General features: G+C 37.5%; 1 protein-coding gene across 3 annotated transcripts in view; it reads left to right on the forward strand.

Annotated features, from left to right (window-relative positions):
- Positions 1-15,114, forward strand: part of smtnb (smoothelin b) — a 362,626-nt gene extending 347,512 nt beyond the window's left edge. For 2 of the 3 annotated variants that reach the window (XM_043715563.2, XM_043715562.2), the window contains exon 20: positions 7,477-7,615. Coding sequence is in view for 1 of the 3 variants with exons in the window: in XM_043715564.2 (XP_043571499.2) it covers positions 7,477-7,603 (127 nt within the window). In the remaining 2 variants the exon portion in view is untranslated. Of the gene's footprint in view, positions 1-7,476 lie in introns of all 3 variants that reach the window. The other variant, XM_043715564.2, reaches the window with a different exon arrangement.
- Positions 15,115-17,278: the final 2,164 nt, after the last annotated feature.

Below are 17,278 nucleotides of genomic sequence, written 5' to 3' on the forward strand. Positions count from 1 at the left end.
TAAAAAAACACTCTGGTTAAATTATGTCATTTGATTTAATTTAGACCACATTATGGCAAAATACATGTCTGTTAAGTTTACTGCACCAAATTTGTACTCTGGTTAGGATGTCATTCCAGTCTTTGTACATGCAAATAGTTTGTAAACCTGTGTCACAGAGGCATGTAATGATTCATTCAGTGACTTAATATGTAAAAAAGCATTTAAAAAAAAACAATGTTTTTGTTTAAAAAGCACAAACCAAACTGAGGGATGAAGGTATAAACAGTACTATAACAGCAAAAATCGAGTAATTTGCAGTTAGTTCTGCTATAACATGGTAGTATTGGTCTCGTGCAGAGCTGTGAGGAGAGCTGTGAAAGGCTTCAGAAGTACATAGGTTGAACTAATGGACACAATAAACTAGTGCACACATGGCAATTCAGATTTAATGCAGGGAAACTACAGATAATGTGTTTTGAGAATGAATTGTAGTAAAACTGTGAAGGGAAGGATGCAGAAGGGGTGGATAAAGAAGGAACCTGGAAATTCAAATGCTTAATTTCCTGAAAATATGAATATAGATAGATAAAACCATGAATATGCTTGTTGCATTTTAGGTTTTATAAAGAGTAAGTGATTAATTTGTAGATGCATAGGCTAGGCCTTACTTATAACAGAATGTGCTGAAATGCATACAGTATTATAAGAACATTAATAAGTCACAGAGTAAACAGAGCAGGTTGATACCCAGAATAAGATAATATAGTTATGAGGAAAGATGTTCTAGAAAAAGGTTTAACAGAGACTTTTACTTGTTTGACCCTACATTTTTTTTAGGTTATATAAGGTATTTCTCTCTGACTAGGGAGTCAGTGATTATGTCAATTCCAAACTATCACTAACAGTAGAGAAAACAGAGCATTCAGAATAGATTTGGATGGCTCTGGTGAAGAAAGCAGGCACTGACCAGTGTCTCTTTCTGTGCTGTAGAGTTTTACATTCTGGGAACACCCCTTTTAAAATCAACTTGCTCTGCTCTGTGTGCATGATGGTAAATTATGTTATACTAACTTTCTTTAAAATATCACAATTTGAATAAGTCCAATCCAGCAATAAAAATTTGTCTGTCAAACACTGCATACTGTCAATGATGCATTAGCTTCAAGCTAGGTTACATCATAGCTTGGCTTGAATTTGAAATAACAATGGGGGAAGGGGTGAACTAAGGTTTAAATTAATATAAAAGTTTTGTTTGTGAAACAGTATGCATCTCCTTGACTACTAAACAGTGTATCAAACTGAAGTTTGATATCGTTAATACTGCGTTCAATGATTGTGTATGTTTTATGTGTTTCTAAAAAATTACATGTTAAGTATTTCTGTCAAGAAAATTAACGGGCATCTGTGAGCTATTCCAGCCTTTGAAGGTCACTGCCTTTGTAGGCTGTAAACATTGACTTTTTATGGTATTTTTTCTGTGATGCAATGGTCACAGTGTGCCTTTGACTACTGCACATAATGACTTTAAAAGGAAGGTTGCAGTCATAGTAATGTATTTCCTGCCAAAAATAAATTAGAAGGATTTATCTATTTAAGTACTGTGCTACTTTCTTAGGCTTTTGTATCAACTGCCTGTTTTTACAAAATGGGTAAAAGAGCATGGTTGATGCTCTACCTCAGTTGATGGGGTAGAAATTTGTATCAGGCTATCTTAGGCTCAGACTCAGAGCTGTGCAGCCAGCATACACCTAATTATGCAGACTGAACACAGAAATAAAATTAGTGGAGCTCCTCCTTATTAGAAATTAGGTGAACTCCACTACCAGTCTCACTATTTATTTGCAGTCTATCTAATCAGAGATGAGAGAATCATAGGTTTCTATTCCAATTTAAAGTTAATCACAGTATCAGAAAGTATACTTCAGCTCCAGATAGCTGGCAGACAAGTTTTCAACATGGCAGGTCAAATAGAAACTTCAAGAACCCACCGTTTCTTTGATGTGGCATTCACTATAGCATACTTCATTCCACCATTTATGGTTCCATAATCACAGTCTGAACCTGCAACTATCCTCACTATTATTTCCGCCATCTCCTCACATTTCTGTCAGCCTTCAATGCCCCAGCATCAATATTTCATATTAATATGAATAATAATGTAAAGTTGTTGACAGTTGGGAAAGTGCAATACTGAAGGATATCCTGGGAGTGACAAGTCTTGAGGCTCAAGGAGGTATCCTGTATAACGTGTGTCCACCTTGCACTCTTTTTCTCCTCACCTTCAGCATCCATTCATCTATCTTAGCTTATAATTGACACTTAAGGATAATCATTGTTCTCTTCAAATTCAGGTGAAACAAATATAGTATCCCCATTGATTTCTTTAATATCTAAAAATGTATAAATCTAGTTGTTGGATATACTCAATGACCTGGCTTCCACAGCATTCTGCGGTAGCAAATTCCACAGCGCGATCACTCTTTGAATGATGAAATGTTTCCTTATTTAGCCTATCCTATAGTTTGAGGCTGTAACTCCTGGTTCTAGACTCCACACCCAGGGGAATCCTCAAAACAATAGTTCCCTTACCAAAGAAAAGATGTATTGTCATTGGAGAGAGTCCAGAGACAGTTTACTATGTTGATCTCAGTTATGGAGGGATCGTTTTATGAGGGAGGTTGAGTAGTTTGGGCCTGCGCTCATTGAAGTTTAAAAGAATGAGAAGTGCACTTATTGAAACAGGGTCCTTAAATGGATAGATACTGAAAGATTGTATCCCTTTGTGGGAAAGTCTAGGACCAGAGGGCATAATGTCAGAATGAGGGGCCTTGCATATAAGACAGAGACGAGGAAGAATTTCTTCTTTAGAAGGTAGTGAACTGTGAAATTCTTTAATGCAAAGGGCTGTTGAGGATAGATCATTATGTAAATTCAAAGCTTAAATAGATAGATTTTTTAATCATTAAGGAAATCAAGAGAAAGCGGGATCATCAAATCAGCCATAGTGTCACTGAATAGCAGAGCAGAGCAGACTGGATGGACTGAATGGTCTACTTCTGCTCTTACGTATTATGATCATTCTGTTAAGTAGTTAGTTACATTAAAGATAATTATAAGTAGAATGAACACCAATTTATTTTCTAAACCAAATTTCTTAACTCAAATTTCCTTCTCCACTTTTTTGACTTGCATCTCCAATACTCAAGTTAGAGAATTACAAAAAATAATAGATTATCCAACTGGTGTGAATACCATTTCAAATATTTGCAGAAGACTGATTTTTCATGAGCCTTCCAGTTCCAGCAAAGAAGTCATATCTCCAAATATCCAGTTCAACGAGACATTGCTAGCATTTTTAAATATAATCACCTTGGATCAGAACTCACTGTTTGCAGGATTCTTCAGCTGTAGAGTTTTGTATTGAAAAATCCATCTCTGGATCTTCTCAAATTGGCCATAACAGAAGTTCAACTCACTGTTCAGAGACCTTCAGTTGACATGAGTTTCAAACTCTTCAGCCAGTATCCAGAATTTAAAAAGAATTCTGCTAGAAGGAGATATTCCCAGCTCAGCACCCACCAGATTGTTCTTAAAATAAGAAAAAGCTTTAAAACCCTGCTTGAAACAGAAACTTGCACCCAATCTACTCCTTCCCATCCCCTTCCCCAAATTAAGTTCTTGTTAACCTTTCTCTCAATTGTTTCTCGCAGCAAATTGATGATGTGGCCAGTTACTGAAAGCAAGGTATTTTATCTGAAATCATCTACCATTGAAACCATTCTTTAATGGACTATCAACCATACATGAATATAGTATTTATTTAGGATTTGTATTCAAAAACACTTTGAAAACTGTAAAGCAATTTGTACCACTGTACCTCATGCTGTATAAACTCTATTATTGTTCATTATATAAGGTAGATTTGCTGTAAACACCCCCTTTCCAGGTTCGGATCAACAGGGTCTGCTTGGTCCAGTGTGGTTGAGGAAAGCTACTTGGTAGTCTGACAAGATGTAGTTTATTACATAATAGCACCTATATGCAAGTTACATTAATATCATAGACATTATTATAGAGAAAAAGAGGAAGATCCTGATGATAGTGCTTACTTCTTCAACGTTATCACAGTGGAGCCTTAAGACATTCCTCAGTAATATCTCTTCCCAACCCTTTATACCCTTATACAACATATCATCACAATACTGATAAATCTTTTATAGACTTAAATAGCAATCTTCTTCAGAGCCTGAATGACATGGGCTTTAGCAAGGAATCTTGCATGACAAGTCCAGCAAGGTCTTTCTTGATGTCGGGAGCGAAATGTTGCATTTTCCAAGAGTTCTGCTAGTTGAATTCATGTTAGGGAGGTATGGGAGGCCTATCCATGGTGATCTTTACTCCTCATTAGCACCCTCATTATCACTGAAGGTAAGCTCATTAATATGTTGGTTCCTATTTTACCATGTGCTGGATAAGAACTCAAAAATTTATAACGTAATATGTGATCACATCAATCCCAAAAACCAAAGGATCACATCAAATAATATTCTATAAGAACTTGTCTGAAACTAAGTCCAAAAAGTTTTTAATATTTTAATTTTTGACACAATGGGCTGGATTTTGAACAAAGGGTGATCAAAGTCAGCAATGCAGAAAATGGCTGTGGGTGACATGTCAGGTTGCTAGACTCTCTCACCTCCCGGCCATTTTTAACGAAGCATGTTGAATTTATAACTGCAGTGGTTGTGGGTAACTAATTAAGAATCCTGCCCACACAGACTGGAATTTTCGAATTAACAGGTAGGCCCACTGAAATGGCTCAAACATAACCAGTGAAATGGAGCAGGATCCTCCATATTTCTTTATAACAATACCCTCCTACCATGGTAGGTATGACCCTTTTCAAAGTCAACAATTTTGAAAAAACTGAGAGAATATCTCTTCTTGAGATTCTCCTCTGTCCCTAATCTGCATTATCAGGCAGGTGCAGGGCCTCTTTTCATCCTTCAACTTCTACTACCTGCCTCCCACCCTTGAACAATGAGCACACTCCATGTTCATTAGTTAGCTATTCTTTCAAAATTTGCAGCTTGTGTTTCAAACTGATGCTGTACAGGATCAGGACCCTAAATTTATCCTGATGTAGAGGTTCTATTTCTCTATTTGGATTTAGAAGGTGATTTTATTGCTGATGTCCTTCCTATCATTAACCCTCCCCATTTATCTGCACCAAGACTGTGACTGATACATGCTGATTTGGCTGCACCACTAACTGAGATAAGGTTGAAGTGGTATGGTCACTGGTTGTGGTGGAGGAGGAAATGTGGTGAGGTGAGTAATAGAGTTGGGATTGTCAGGAGAAAGGAGGAGACAAAGACTGATATCATTGGATGATTGTAGCAAGAGACTTGAATGTGGCAGGATCAGAACATGAATTATTGACTGACAGGATATGGAGAAGGGTAATTGACCAGTATTGTGGCAATCCCAAGTAAAATGGGAAAACCCAAAAGAAGAAGACATCCCAGTCAAGAAATGGAAATCTGACCTAGTCACAATACATGGGATCAAACTTGAAGCATCTGGTTTGAAATTTGGATGCTTCCAAGTTTAAATATGGTTCAGGAATTCAGTAGATGGTATAATAGTTCCCCTTAATGTCATTGTTTGCACTGAATTATATTGGGAGCATTGAAGCTAATCATTAGAAGCTAATTGAATTGAATTAGCTTTATTGTCACATGCACTTGAATAACTGCAGTGAAAAGTTTGCAATGTCACTACATATGGTGCCATATTGGGTACAATTTACCTGGGTACAGATACTGAAGTATTTGGTATAAAATATAAAAAGAAGTAAAAAGTCCAGACATAAGAATAAAAAGGAACTTTTAAAAAACTACTTAATTTGCAGTCCTTCCACCCCAGTACATGCCAGCACCTAGCCTCTAGACCGCATCAGACCAAGTCTCCAGACTGTGCCGGGCTTCAAAGGTCAAGGCCTTCAAAGGTCCAGTCCACAAAGGGCCTCAGCTCCCTGCAAAAGCCTCCAGTCCAGAACTCGTCTCCTAAAGTCATGCCTGTTTTATGTTATTCAAAGAAGTGTTTATATTAATACCATTTAGTCTGGCTGCTTTTATTTGGCACCCAACTTGTAGACCAGCCAGGATCAGAAATCCAAGCTAAAATACTGCTATTAATTCAGGAAAAAGCACTGAATTCTGCAAGTAAAAGTGCCTTCCGTTTTTTTTCCTTTTGAGTCATGGTAATACAGGCAGTGAAATGGCCACAGATTTCATTGGAATAACAAGTTTCCTCATAGGGTACTAAAACTATTTGCCCAGTTAATCAGGAAAACTGAATGCACTAAAAGAGGCATGTTGAACAGAAATATCCATTGGTCTGACATTTCTTGATATAAACTGAATTTGTTTTCAGGAAATGAAGATAAATTCACCTCAAGGTTTTGTTTCTAGAATGTCCTTTCCTTTCATGGTACTAATAAAATGGTAGCTATTAATTACTCTGAATGTTGAACTTCTAATTCAAGTCGGTTGCCAATATTCTGTCATTTATTGACTCAAAGTTTATTAAATATTTCACATAAAATATTAGTTGGCTAACACACAGGCAGTAGCTGTCCCTTTATCCATTTTGACCATAATATTACCTCCTTTGGCGCAGTTTCCAGTTTTGTCTGATTTACAGCTCTATGAAGTGCCTTGTGACATTCCTTTGCTTTAAAGGTACTTTGTAAATATATATTTTTGTTGTTCTCCATTTAGGTGTACAGTCCCAATTATTTAGATTTTCTTCCTAACTAAAATATTATTCCTGGTATTAACTTAATGATGGATTTTAAAATATATTTTGTCTCGCTCCATTGATTGTCACCAGATGGTGAGTTCAATTAAGATTAGCTCCTGTTTAATGGCTATGCCTTTATCGTTTCTTCCTTTTCTATTATTAAGGAAGAATAACAGAATGAATGAGCATTCTGTTCGAGTATTCTGCAGGATTGTATAAATCCTTTCCATCCGCTATTCTGACATTGGCAAAGACTCACGGCATTGTGGCTCAGTGGCTAGCACTGCTACTTCAGAGCACTAGGTACCTGAGTTCAATTTCAGCCTTTGATGACCGTCTCCCTGTATCTGTGTGGGTTTCCTCCCACAGTCTAAAGATGTGCAGGCTAAGTGGATTGACCATGCTAAGTTTCCCTGTAGTATCCAGGGGTGTGCAGGCTAGGTGGATTAATCATGGGAAATGCAGGGTTACAGGGAAAGGGGAGATGTGGGTTGTTCTTCAGAGGGTTGGTGTGAATTTGTTGGGCTGAATGGCCTGCTTTCACACTGTAGGGATTCTATGACCATCTTGAATGATAGATAATGCATGGCAGAGTAAAGTTTTTTTTAAAATCTACTTTCACAGCATGTTACGATCGTAGAGCATTACTTTGGCGTAATTTGCTTTATCTATACTTTCTCATTGCAGACAAATAGCTTCCTGTGATCCCCTGATTGAAGTCGAGGATATGATGATAATGGGCAAAAGACCAGATCCAAAGTGTGTCTTCACATACGTGCAGTCCCTGTATAATCACTTGCGAAGGTACGAGTAACCAGCCCTAGAATATGGAAGCCAGAATATCTTGAATTTCTGTTTAAACAGAATATCAGTCCCCAGCATGCTTGTGTTTTTAGATAGTTGTCAGAAGACATGTATTTACTGTGTGCTGCATTTGCGCTCTAGGATTTTATTCTCTTTCTGCATTAAGACAGGATGAAAATGCCAGGGTAATGAGTTGTCTACTTTGTGTATATTATAAAACCATTGTATATGACCCTTTTTAAATTCTAAATCAAGAAAAAAAACTATAAATATACTGAGAAAGAACCTTCCATACAATATAATTGTCTGCATAAACATTTGCAAATAGGCACATTACAGCACTGAATTAAGGTCCTTAGACCTCTGAAGACCTTTTAAAATTGATTTTATTTGATTCTAATTGATTGAAATTATATTATGCATTTCTCTTTCTCTCTCCCTCTACCTCTGTCTCTCAAAACAATAAAAGAAGGCAGTTTCAGGATATGTGGTAGACCTGTTTTGTCTCACTGTGACATTTTTAAGTAATAATTCTGCATCGTGTTCACTTTTGCAAATTTACTTCTATATTGTATCAAATGTGCCATTGGTGAGATCAGAGGAAATATGTACATCATGCAGTCATAATAAAAATATAGTATTGCTTTCAACAATCAAAATAATGGATACATTTAATAGATATTCTAATAATGAGGAGCTTCCTATACATTCGAGCAAAATAAAACTAGTATATATCCAGCTATGGAATTCATTTGTCCAAAGAGCCAACCACATTTTGCCACTATTGAGATTCAAATTCTTAAGTTATTAGCCTCAATCAAACAGTGCTACTTCGGAATAACAATAAACAATTCAATTCTCATTATGTCCTCAGCTGATTAAAGTTGGAGTTATAGTTTAGGAGTGCTACAATTGGTATTAATGCTGAAGAAGAAGAAAGTGAAGCATATTACCAATTTAAGTGTGGGAATGGAATGCTTGCACTTTGCTGTGTTGCCAGGTTACCTTGTGTGTGCATCAGTATGTTATTACATCAAGGAAGTTTACTAGGGGAGATATAGGAATGTTGCCAATACCTATGGAATCATACCCACAAAGTATCTATGTTTAACAGAGGAGAGGAATTGAAGGTGAACGTCATTGACTTGTCCATGTGATACATAAAGTGTGCTGAAAGTGTTTCCTTCTCTTTCACAATGCTTAAAAGCAAAATATTAAAGTGTTCTCAATGTGAAAAATTGAAGGGTAAAATTATCACAAGGCTGTAATCACTGTGGTTCAGACACTGTTGTGTTTAGCAAAGGATAATAAGATACATGGGAGAAAAGCTTTTTTTTAAGGTTTCAAGTAAAGTATAACTGGTAGTCAAGCTGGAGAATTCTATAGAGCTGCACTCAGTTAGAAGATGGGTCATCACCTGTACAGTGAAAACTTATACTTCCTAGGTTTGGAACTAATATGTTTAAGTATGTGTCTATTTAAAAAGAAAATCTTCCCTCTATTCCTCTTTTGCCCAAAACGTCGATTTTCCTGTTCCTCGGATGCTGCCTGAACTGCTGTGCTTTTCCAGCACCACTCTAATCCAGAATCTGTCCCCATACCAAGCTTTCCAAATTAAACAACATTAGGATTCTGAACCAAGCTGCTTCACTGGGAGAAAATGTTTGATGTGTTATTAGAACGTTGGCCGAAACACAACAAGAATACTTAGCAGTCACTTACAGTTTCTTGGGGGATTTCTGCTGATCTTCTGCCACATTTACCGAAAAAGGTAAAGTCACCATAGACTTACCACACCATAGGGCTGCTTTCTTGTTACCGAGAAACAACTGATGATGGCTTAACCTGAGGGTCACCATGCCTTGGGTGAGGGAGAGGTTGAGAAGAAAAATTCTTATGAAACCAAAAAGGTTTCACTGAAATTTCACATCTAACCATTTTGTTCACTGGTCATCCAGGCTCTTCCTGAATTTTATGCTTTTTCTTTCTCTACATATTATTGTCCCACTGATTGGTGGAGGCAGATTCCCACTTAGCATCTTGGTGACAGACATTATTACTAGGATAGTGATGACTAGGAGCAGGCAGCAGGAAACCTTATCTACATCCATTACAAGTTGAAAAATGCAACGGTTTATAACTCCTTCCTCAAAGTATAATGTATTTTAAAGGTCAGTGCTTGAAGGGGGAGACTCATTTGCGTTGGGGCAAACAAATTTGCTTATTTTGATAGCTTTGGAATCCTGCACTCTACTACTGCTACCTCCACTATGCACAAGGCATCCCCCAAACACTTCTTCCTGCTTTTTCACTTTAGCTGGTATAAAAGTGGACTGGCCATTTTCCTCCACTTTTCATTGTTGATTGTGTTATGGCACCAGATTATCTGGTTGGTTAACAGCCTCAAAAAGCCTAAGGTAGCAAGATAGCCGATGCCTTGTATAACACTACTATGAAAACAACTCGGGGGTGGGAAGGAAATCAGAGTGCTGGCCATGTGTCTTATTTATGTGCACCTCACCTGCCAAAATCACACGTGGTCAGGAATCATTGGTCTCTGAAAAGAGATCTGACAATGCTGCACTCAAAACATTAAGAAAAATAGAAAATACCTAGCAGATCTAGCAGAATCTATTGGAAGAGAAACAGAATTGGTGGCCAGGATTTGGAGTTCTTTGCCCCATGCATAGGGTGGACAACTTCAGGGTTCAAGATTAGAGTGGTGCTGGAAAAGCACAGCAGGTCAGGCAGCTGTGGGCAAAGCCCTTCGTCGATTTTTCCTACTCCTCGGATGCTTCCTGACCTGCTGTGCTTTTCCAGCACCACTCTAGTCTTGACTCCAATCTCCAGCATCTGCAGTACCCACTTCTGCCTAACTTCAGAGTTCATAAACACCCTGGTCTCACCAATAAGAAAACTCACAAAATCAAGAGTCAGTTACATTCTTAAAGTGCTGACTGGTGAACTTGCCATCCGATCAGGAGCCTTGCTATTGAAAACCTGCCATGCCTGAGACTGCCAGCGAATCAGAGCCTGGTAGCTTTGAAGATTCTTGATGGAGAACCAGGCTGTGAAGCCATGATGGTCTGAAACAGAGTAGATGAAGACCACTTAGTCGGGGTTGAAAAGTGAAGGGTGTCAGGGAGTGAGTCAGAGTAAGAATTGGAGTGGCTTTTGGAGGCCATCCTCTTGCCCCATCCCTATCCTCCATTGCCAATGATTGTGATGGATGGAGGTTCCCCAATCTCTCTCTCTCTCTCTCTCTCTCTCTCTCTCTCTCTCTCTCTCTCTCTGTATACACACATATACACACACACACACACACATCTCTCTCTCTGTATACACACATATACACACACACACACACACACCAGATTGGCTTTTTAGTCAGGAACCAGCCAGTATCCTTGCATGCTAAGAAGACAGTTAATCAGATCAATGGTCAGTTGAAATCCTAAAGAAGCCCTTAATTAACCAATTAAGATAATTAGTTGGTGGCATTGTGAGAAGGTTGTGCAAGGACCTTCACACTCAGAATTTATTTGCTGACATTGTGAGAAGAAGATCAGTATCTCTCTGGGGCCAATTCACTCAATTATTTGCTCTTCACACCAACTTAAGGGAGGGTAAAATCAAACTAGTGTTTAGTTCAATGATCTTTAATCAGAGCTCAAACAATGTCTCTGAATTTGTTTGAAACACATATTGAACTTTTCCACAGAGACAGATTGAAAAGATCAGTGATGTCCACTTTAGTCATAATAATTGATGTTATAAATTGATATCCATGAAGATACAACAAACATTTTATGTTATTACCCAGTCACTAGTTTGTTAAACAATTATTCTTTTTAATCATGAGTATATTCCCTTTAGTCTGCTGATGCTGCCACAAAAGAGGGGGCAGGTACATGTGTTTTATATTCAAAGTAACTTTTCAAATGCATTAACAAGAGAAAATTATACTTTGTGGTGTGCTCATTTTTTTCTTCACCTCCAATTAACCAGAGAACAACCATCACATCACACCAAAATAAATATATTTGTACACACACGTGTCAAGTTAAGATTTCTGCTGCACTGTTATAGAGGGTCACATCTCTAGCACTGTTAATGTAAGCACAAACTGCACAGGTTTTTAATTTCATATGACTTGAAAACTGCTCAGTGTATTACACTCTGCCAAACATATTGTATGAGTGTGTTATTAAAGAATCTTTGCAGGGGAAATTGGCGACACCTTTTTTACTGTATCAGTATAGTGCTTAATGCCACATTTAGCTTTTAAAAGTGCAATGTGTCTGTATGTAACCTGTATGAAGAAAACTGCTTCATGTGCTTCTGTGTATCTGTACATTATTCCAATGTTTCCTTATTAAAGTTAGCATTGAACTTGCTGCAATTTTTTTATTAGTTTAAATGTTTAATTTTGCAAATGTGGATTCTTTATCCTCCCTGTACTTGAGATGGTGAGAAATTCTTGGTTTAGAAATCAGTTTTTAACAGTCTTCAGCTTTGGGAGGAACAGCTGTAGCCTTTGATCAACCTTATTTCCTCTGGCACCCCCTGACCATCCTACAATAATGGCTGAAACTTCATATAAGTGATCAGGGTCCAGCCTGCCAACTGGGAAAGGAGGCAAATGAAAATGGGAGGGAATTGCATGGGAATGGGAAAGGGAAACAACAGAAAGGACAGGAGGATAATTCCTAGTGTCCTGTTTTTCTAAAGCTCCATCCTACCAACATCACAATGCTTGATTCACGGCACTGACCATCCCCTCTTCCAGAAACCCACAAGCAACGCTGATACAGTTTGTTTACCTGGCCTCTTGCATGGCCTTCTCACTTGGTGAGTCTTCCACCTGGTGCTGGATAAACAGCAGCAGTGACACGATGAGGTTCTGAAAGTGGCAGAGTTCTCACTTTCTGCTCTCTCTGTGCCATACCCCTCTATTTTAACATGCTAAGTAGATACTGTAATACTGCTTCTCACTTTCAGGTTTGTGCTATATAAAATAACATTCACGTTGATGTGTGAGACCTGCTCAAAGGATTTAGTCCATAGAAAATTGCTTATAAAACATAGGCATATACAAAATGCAGGTCCACATGTAAAGGTGACCCAAAAAGGACATGGGGCTGAATGTTCTCATTCCTACATGAGAGCTTTGGAGATAGGGGATGCTGAAAACCATATGGGGAGTTGTGTGGGGATGGCTCCTGGATTCATTCTGCTGAGACAGGGAGCTAATTACCTTGTTCAGGCCCTATTAGGAGTAATTTTACAATATTGCTGGCATTTTATCACTACCAGAGCTGTTCCTTACTATGGCACAAGCCTGTCTGTGACAGTGTGGTGGTTCATTGATGCTGGAGCCCACAGAAGGCTACAATTGTAGCCATTCCCAAATAATCAGAGGGTTTTGCCCTCAACCCTGTGACGGTACCAAGCTTGATTGTGTTTATGTCCACTCTACAATGAAGGGTGCTTCCGTGTTGAGGCACTTTTACCGTCCCTGATCTACCTTAGTAATCTACTGAGGTTCCAAAGCTGCTGACCCTTTGGGGCTGCATCATGAAGAGCCTACCAGATAAAGTATACAATTAGGAGACCTCCATGAACATTGCACTGCTGGCTTTGCCACTGAAAAATTTTATCTTGACAAATTTTTAACCTTCTATGCATTATCTGCTTGCATCTCTGATTTACAGCACTTAAGTTGTACTTCCTTTTTGAATTAAAGAAAATCAATTTTTGACTGCCATATTGGATTTTCACCTCAACTGAAATGTTGGCTCCAAATTTTTTTTTTTGGAAATTCCCCTGATTTTGTTTTTCTGTCATCACATTGCATGATGTAAGCGGATACCTATTCAGTGGTAACTATTTGCATTTAACATATAGTCCGTGATACCTACATTCCATTGATACTGGTGAACAGGAGGTTGAAATGGAGATTGGAACTAAATAGGAATTTGTAAATTTAGGATACAAATTTTAAAACTGTGCTGCCATTGGTGTCAGATGAGTTTCGGCTGATCATTCAACTACATTTATGCCATTGTTACTGCTACTGATGCAATTTAAAGGTACTCCTTTTTGAAACAATGGATGTTAGCCCATTGGTACATGGAGGATAATTATTGTTGTAAGGAGGAAGACATTATGTTGAAGGTAACTAATGTATCTATCGTGTATGAAGGGGAAAGAGTTCTAGGCCCTGACTTTCTGGACGCAACATGTAAATTTGTGACACAGAGGAGCATTTTCACAAACAGGCTGCAAATTGACACACTTTGTAAGAAACGTACAATATCTACTCCACTACATAGTTTATTTTAGAGCTTGAAGTTCTTTGTTGGTTTGTAAAATATACTTAGAGATTTTAATTGAAATGTACAACAAATATATACATTGCCACGTTACTAACTAATTACTTGCAGTACACACTGATACACAAAATTCTGGTGCAAGCACAAGGGTCTGGATGGCTTCTTTCTGTGCCGTAACATTCTGTGATTCTTGGATCATGGACCCATTTTACTTTGTAATAAAGTGAATCTTGTTGCTGGCTTGTATTTGCATGAAAGGTATTTTAACATTGACAGAAATTGTTTGCTGCTAAAATGTCTTAATTTACAGTAGCCATCCATTCACTTCAAGCAAAATTTAGTCTATTCCTGTAGCTTTTAAGATATTCATAGTACCTCATTATCCCTGGCTGACTCAACATGCAATGCAAGCTGAATGAATTAAAGAGTAATACAAAAACAGCAAAGCTTTACTTAATGCTGAGTAATCAGAATTTTCCTTTAGAATTGCATTCATTGTGTGTTTAGCCATCCATGATAAGTTGCCCCTGGGAAGATCATTTCAATCTTTTTTTTAGAATACTACATGCTCATCAAGGTGGGAGTGTTAGAGTTGAAAATTGGACATATTCCAATTTTTGCAATTGGTTCAAACATTACCACATAGAATTTTATATCGGTTAGATGCAAATACATTGCCAATTGCATTGTCCCATATTGAATCAGTGCTTCTGAGCCTGACAATCACATTTAGATGAAGATTTGATTTCACGCTATTTCTGTTCAAATACTTAGGTAGTTGATCATCAGTCACAAAGTGCAGGCTTGCCCTACTTCTAACAAACTGGTTTATTAAATGACATTGCTAAACTCAATTTAAAGAGCACAAACACACATTGCCTTATATGAAATTTGAAGTCTGTTCTCTTTGTAACTTGTGAAGCAAATTAAAATAAATTAAATATTTTGTGTTTTATTTCAAAGATCTCACAGCGTGACCATATTTTTGCTTGTACTACATTGAGGTATGTGTCAGACAGGCCTGACTTACCTTCAATGTCATGTATTTATGTATTTTTCAGGCCATAACACCATTGTAATACAGAGCATATTTTTATGTATGCATTTTATGACTTGCCTGTTTTACACAGTATATGCAGATATACAGAAATGTACTACAATAAAAAAATAATATTTGCAAACAAAATGATTGTGTTTCTGCTGATCTCCATTTCCAGTTGTTTTACTTTCCTTTATCTTTGGATGCTTTTGTTCCCTAACCCCTCTCTCCTGACTTTTTGTCCATGTCAAACTCTTTCATAAATTCCTCTCTAATGATAGAAGCATTAGAGAAGAAATACCTTGCGGTTAAAGAGCACTTTATATACTTGAGTCAATTCTAATCCAATTTATGTTTTTGCAACTATCACTAGTGTAGGCAACCACAACAGTCGGCCTACATACGATGAGATTTCACAAACAACAATAATGCATATAAGATTCAAACCTTAAAATGTATGGACTTCCCAATGTTGTTTTAAAGCCAGTCATGTGGCTCACCTACCAGCTTTGTGACCCCAACTGCAACATTAAAACCATTTGGATATTCAATGTGATCTATACCAATCCATTTCTCCAGTCCTTACCTTCTCTGTGGCCTTCAGTATTGATGAGTACTCTTCTTTCCATCTCCCACTCTACAGGCCAATTTCTTGGCACCAATTTTATCTAGATCTGTCACTGTTTTTCCCAACACAGTGGCAGTTTCTCCTCTAACATTCATCATTACTATGTTAAAGATTACATCCTTTTTTTCCTGCCCTTCAGCGATACCATCTTTAAAATGAGATTGATTTCCCTTCATCATGACAATCATCATTGACCAAACAATGACTTTGCTATCTGACTGATGCTCAGCATAACATTAGCAAGACACAAGTCTATCTATCCATTCCTTCAACCCAACCTGGAAATAACAAGTAGAAATTCTGAAACTATGTGTATGGAATGACTTGAATCAGACATGGGTGAGAAATGTTAAAAATCACACAACACCATGTTATAGTGCAACAGGCTTAATTGGAAGCACTAGCTTTCAGAGCGCTGCTCCTTCATCAGGTGGTTGTGATGAAGAAGCAGCACTCGGAAAGCTAGTGCTTCCAATTAAACCTGCTGCACTATTACCTGGTGTTGCGCGATTTTTAACTTTGTATACCCCCAGTCCAACACCGGCATCTCCAAATCATGGGTGAGAAATGTTCAACTACTATTCCCACCAGAAAATGTGTAGTCAGTAGCAAAAACTTCAGAAAGGTACTACTGTGGGAGTGAAGTCTCTCCAAATTAAATTATCTGCATGCCTATTAATACACAGCATGCCGATCTAAAATAGACTGGAGGGTGCCAGCAAATGCAAGTTGGAATCTTATACAGCGACACACCAGTGACCATTCGGATGCTTGTCCTCAATCACCTCAATAATTTTCAATTCTGGTCACTTCTTGAGCTGTTGGATTTCTTACACCAGCATTGTGCATTACTCAGTCACTCATTACATGTTCAGAAGTTTGCTTTTATTATGGTGATAAGAGCCAAACCTGAAAATAGTTTGGGCCTTCTAACAGTATATAACTCAATGCCAGTTCTGAACAGGTTAAAAATTGACCAGACGAGCGGAAGTGGCATTTGGGTAATATCTATCAGCATTTTATGACTGTCTGAAAATTAATGATTTAATATTCAGTCCATCGGAAAAATCAATATTTTTTAAAGAGAATTGATTTTCTTTACCAATTTTTGTTGGTTAGGCTACTAATTGAATGTTAAATCTGAAACACAATAATGACTAAATAATTTTATTTACATAATAATATAGCTAGTAAAATACTTTAAGTTTATTCTTATTTGACCATACCAACAAGTTGGGTTCAGAGGATTTCACAATCTCATTTCTAGCAAAAACTCCATTAATATACAACAGAACCAAATTAAAACCAGTTGTATAATGGCCAATGGCTGAGATGGGAGGGGGACATTGCCTTTTGCTAATTCCACCACTCTGCAGTTCACAACATACGGTTACTTGATGTATCCAGTTCCAGATATGGACAATCATACGTTTTTTTCTATATTTAGACTTAGGGTAAAAAAATTCATTAGCCATTTATTTCTTTAATAAACACAAATTATTAATTTATAATAAAATAAAACATTTCAACAAAAATGCAGAAAAAAATCAGAAGTTGCTGGAAAACCTCAGCAGATCTGGCAGCATCAATGGAGAGAAAACAGAGTTAACATTTAGGGTCGAGTGGCTCTTCCTCAGAGCTGCAGATTCAGCTAAACATTAACTCTGATTTTTCTCCACAGAT

This window comes from Chiloscyllium plagiosum, unplaced genomic scaffold (genome assembly GCF_037043375.1).
Source record: "Chiloscyllium plagiosum isolate Xiang-an unplaced genomic scaffold, Cpla_swu_hap1 HiC_scaffold_24, whole genome shotgun sequence".
Classification (NCBI taxonomy): Eukaryota; Metazoa; Chordata; class Chondrichthyes; order Orectolobiformes; family Hemiscylliidae; genus Chiloscyllium; species Chiloscyllium plagiosum.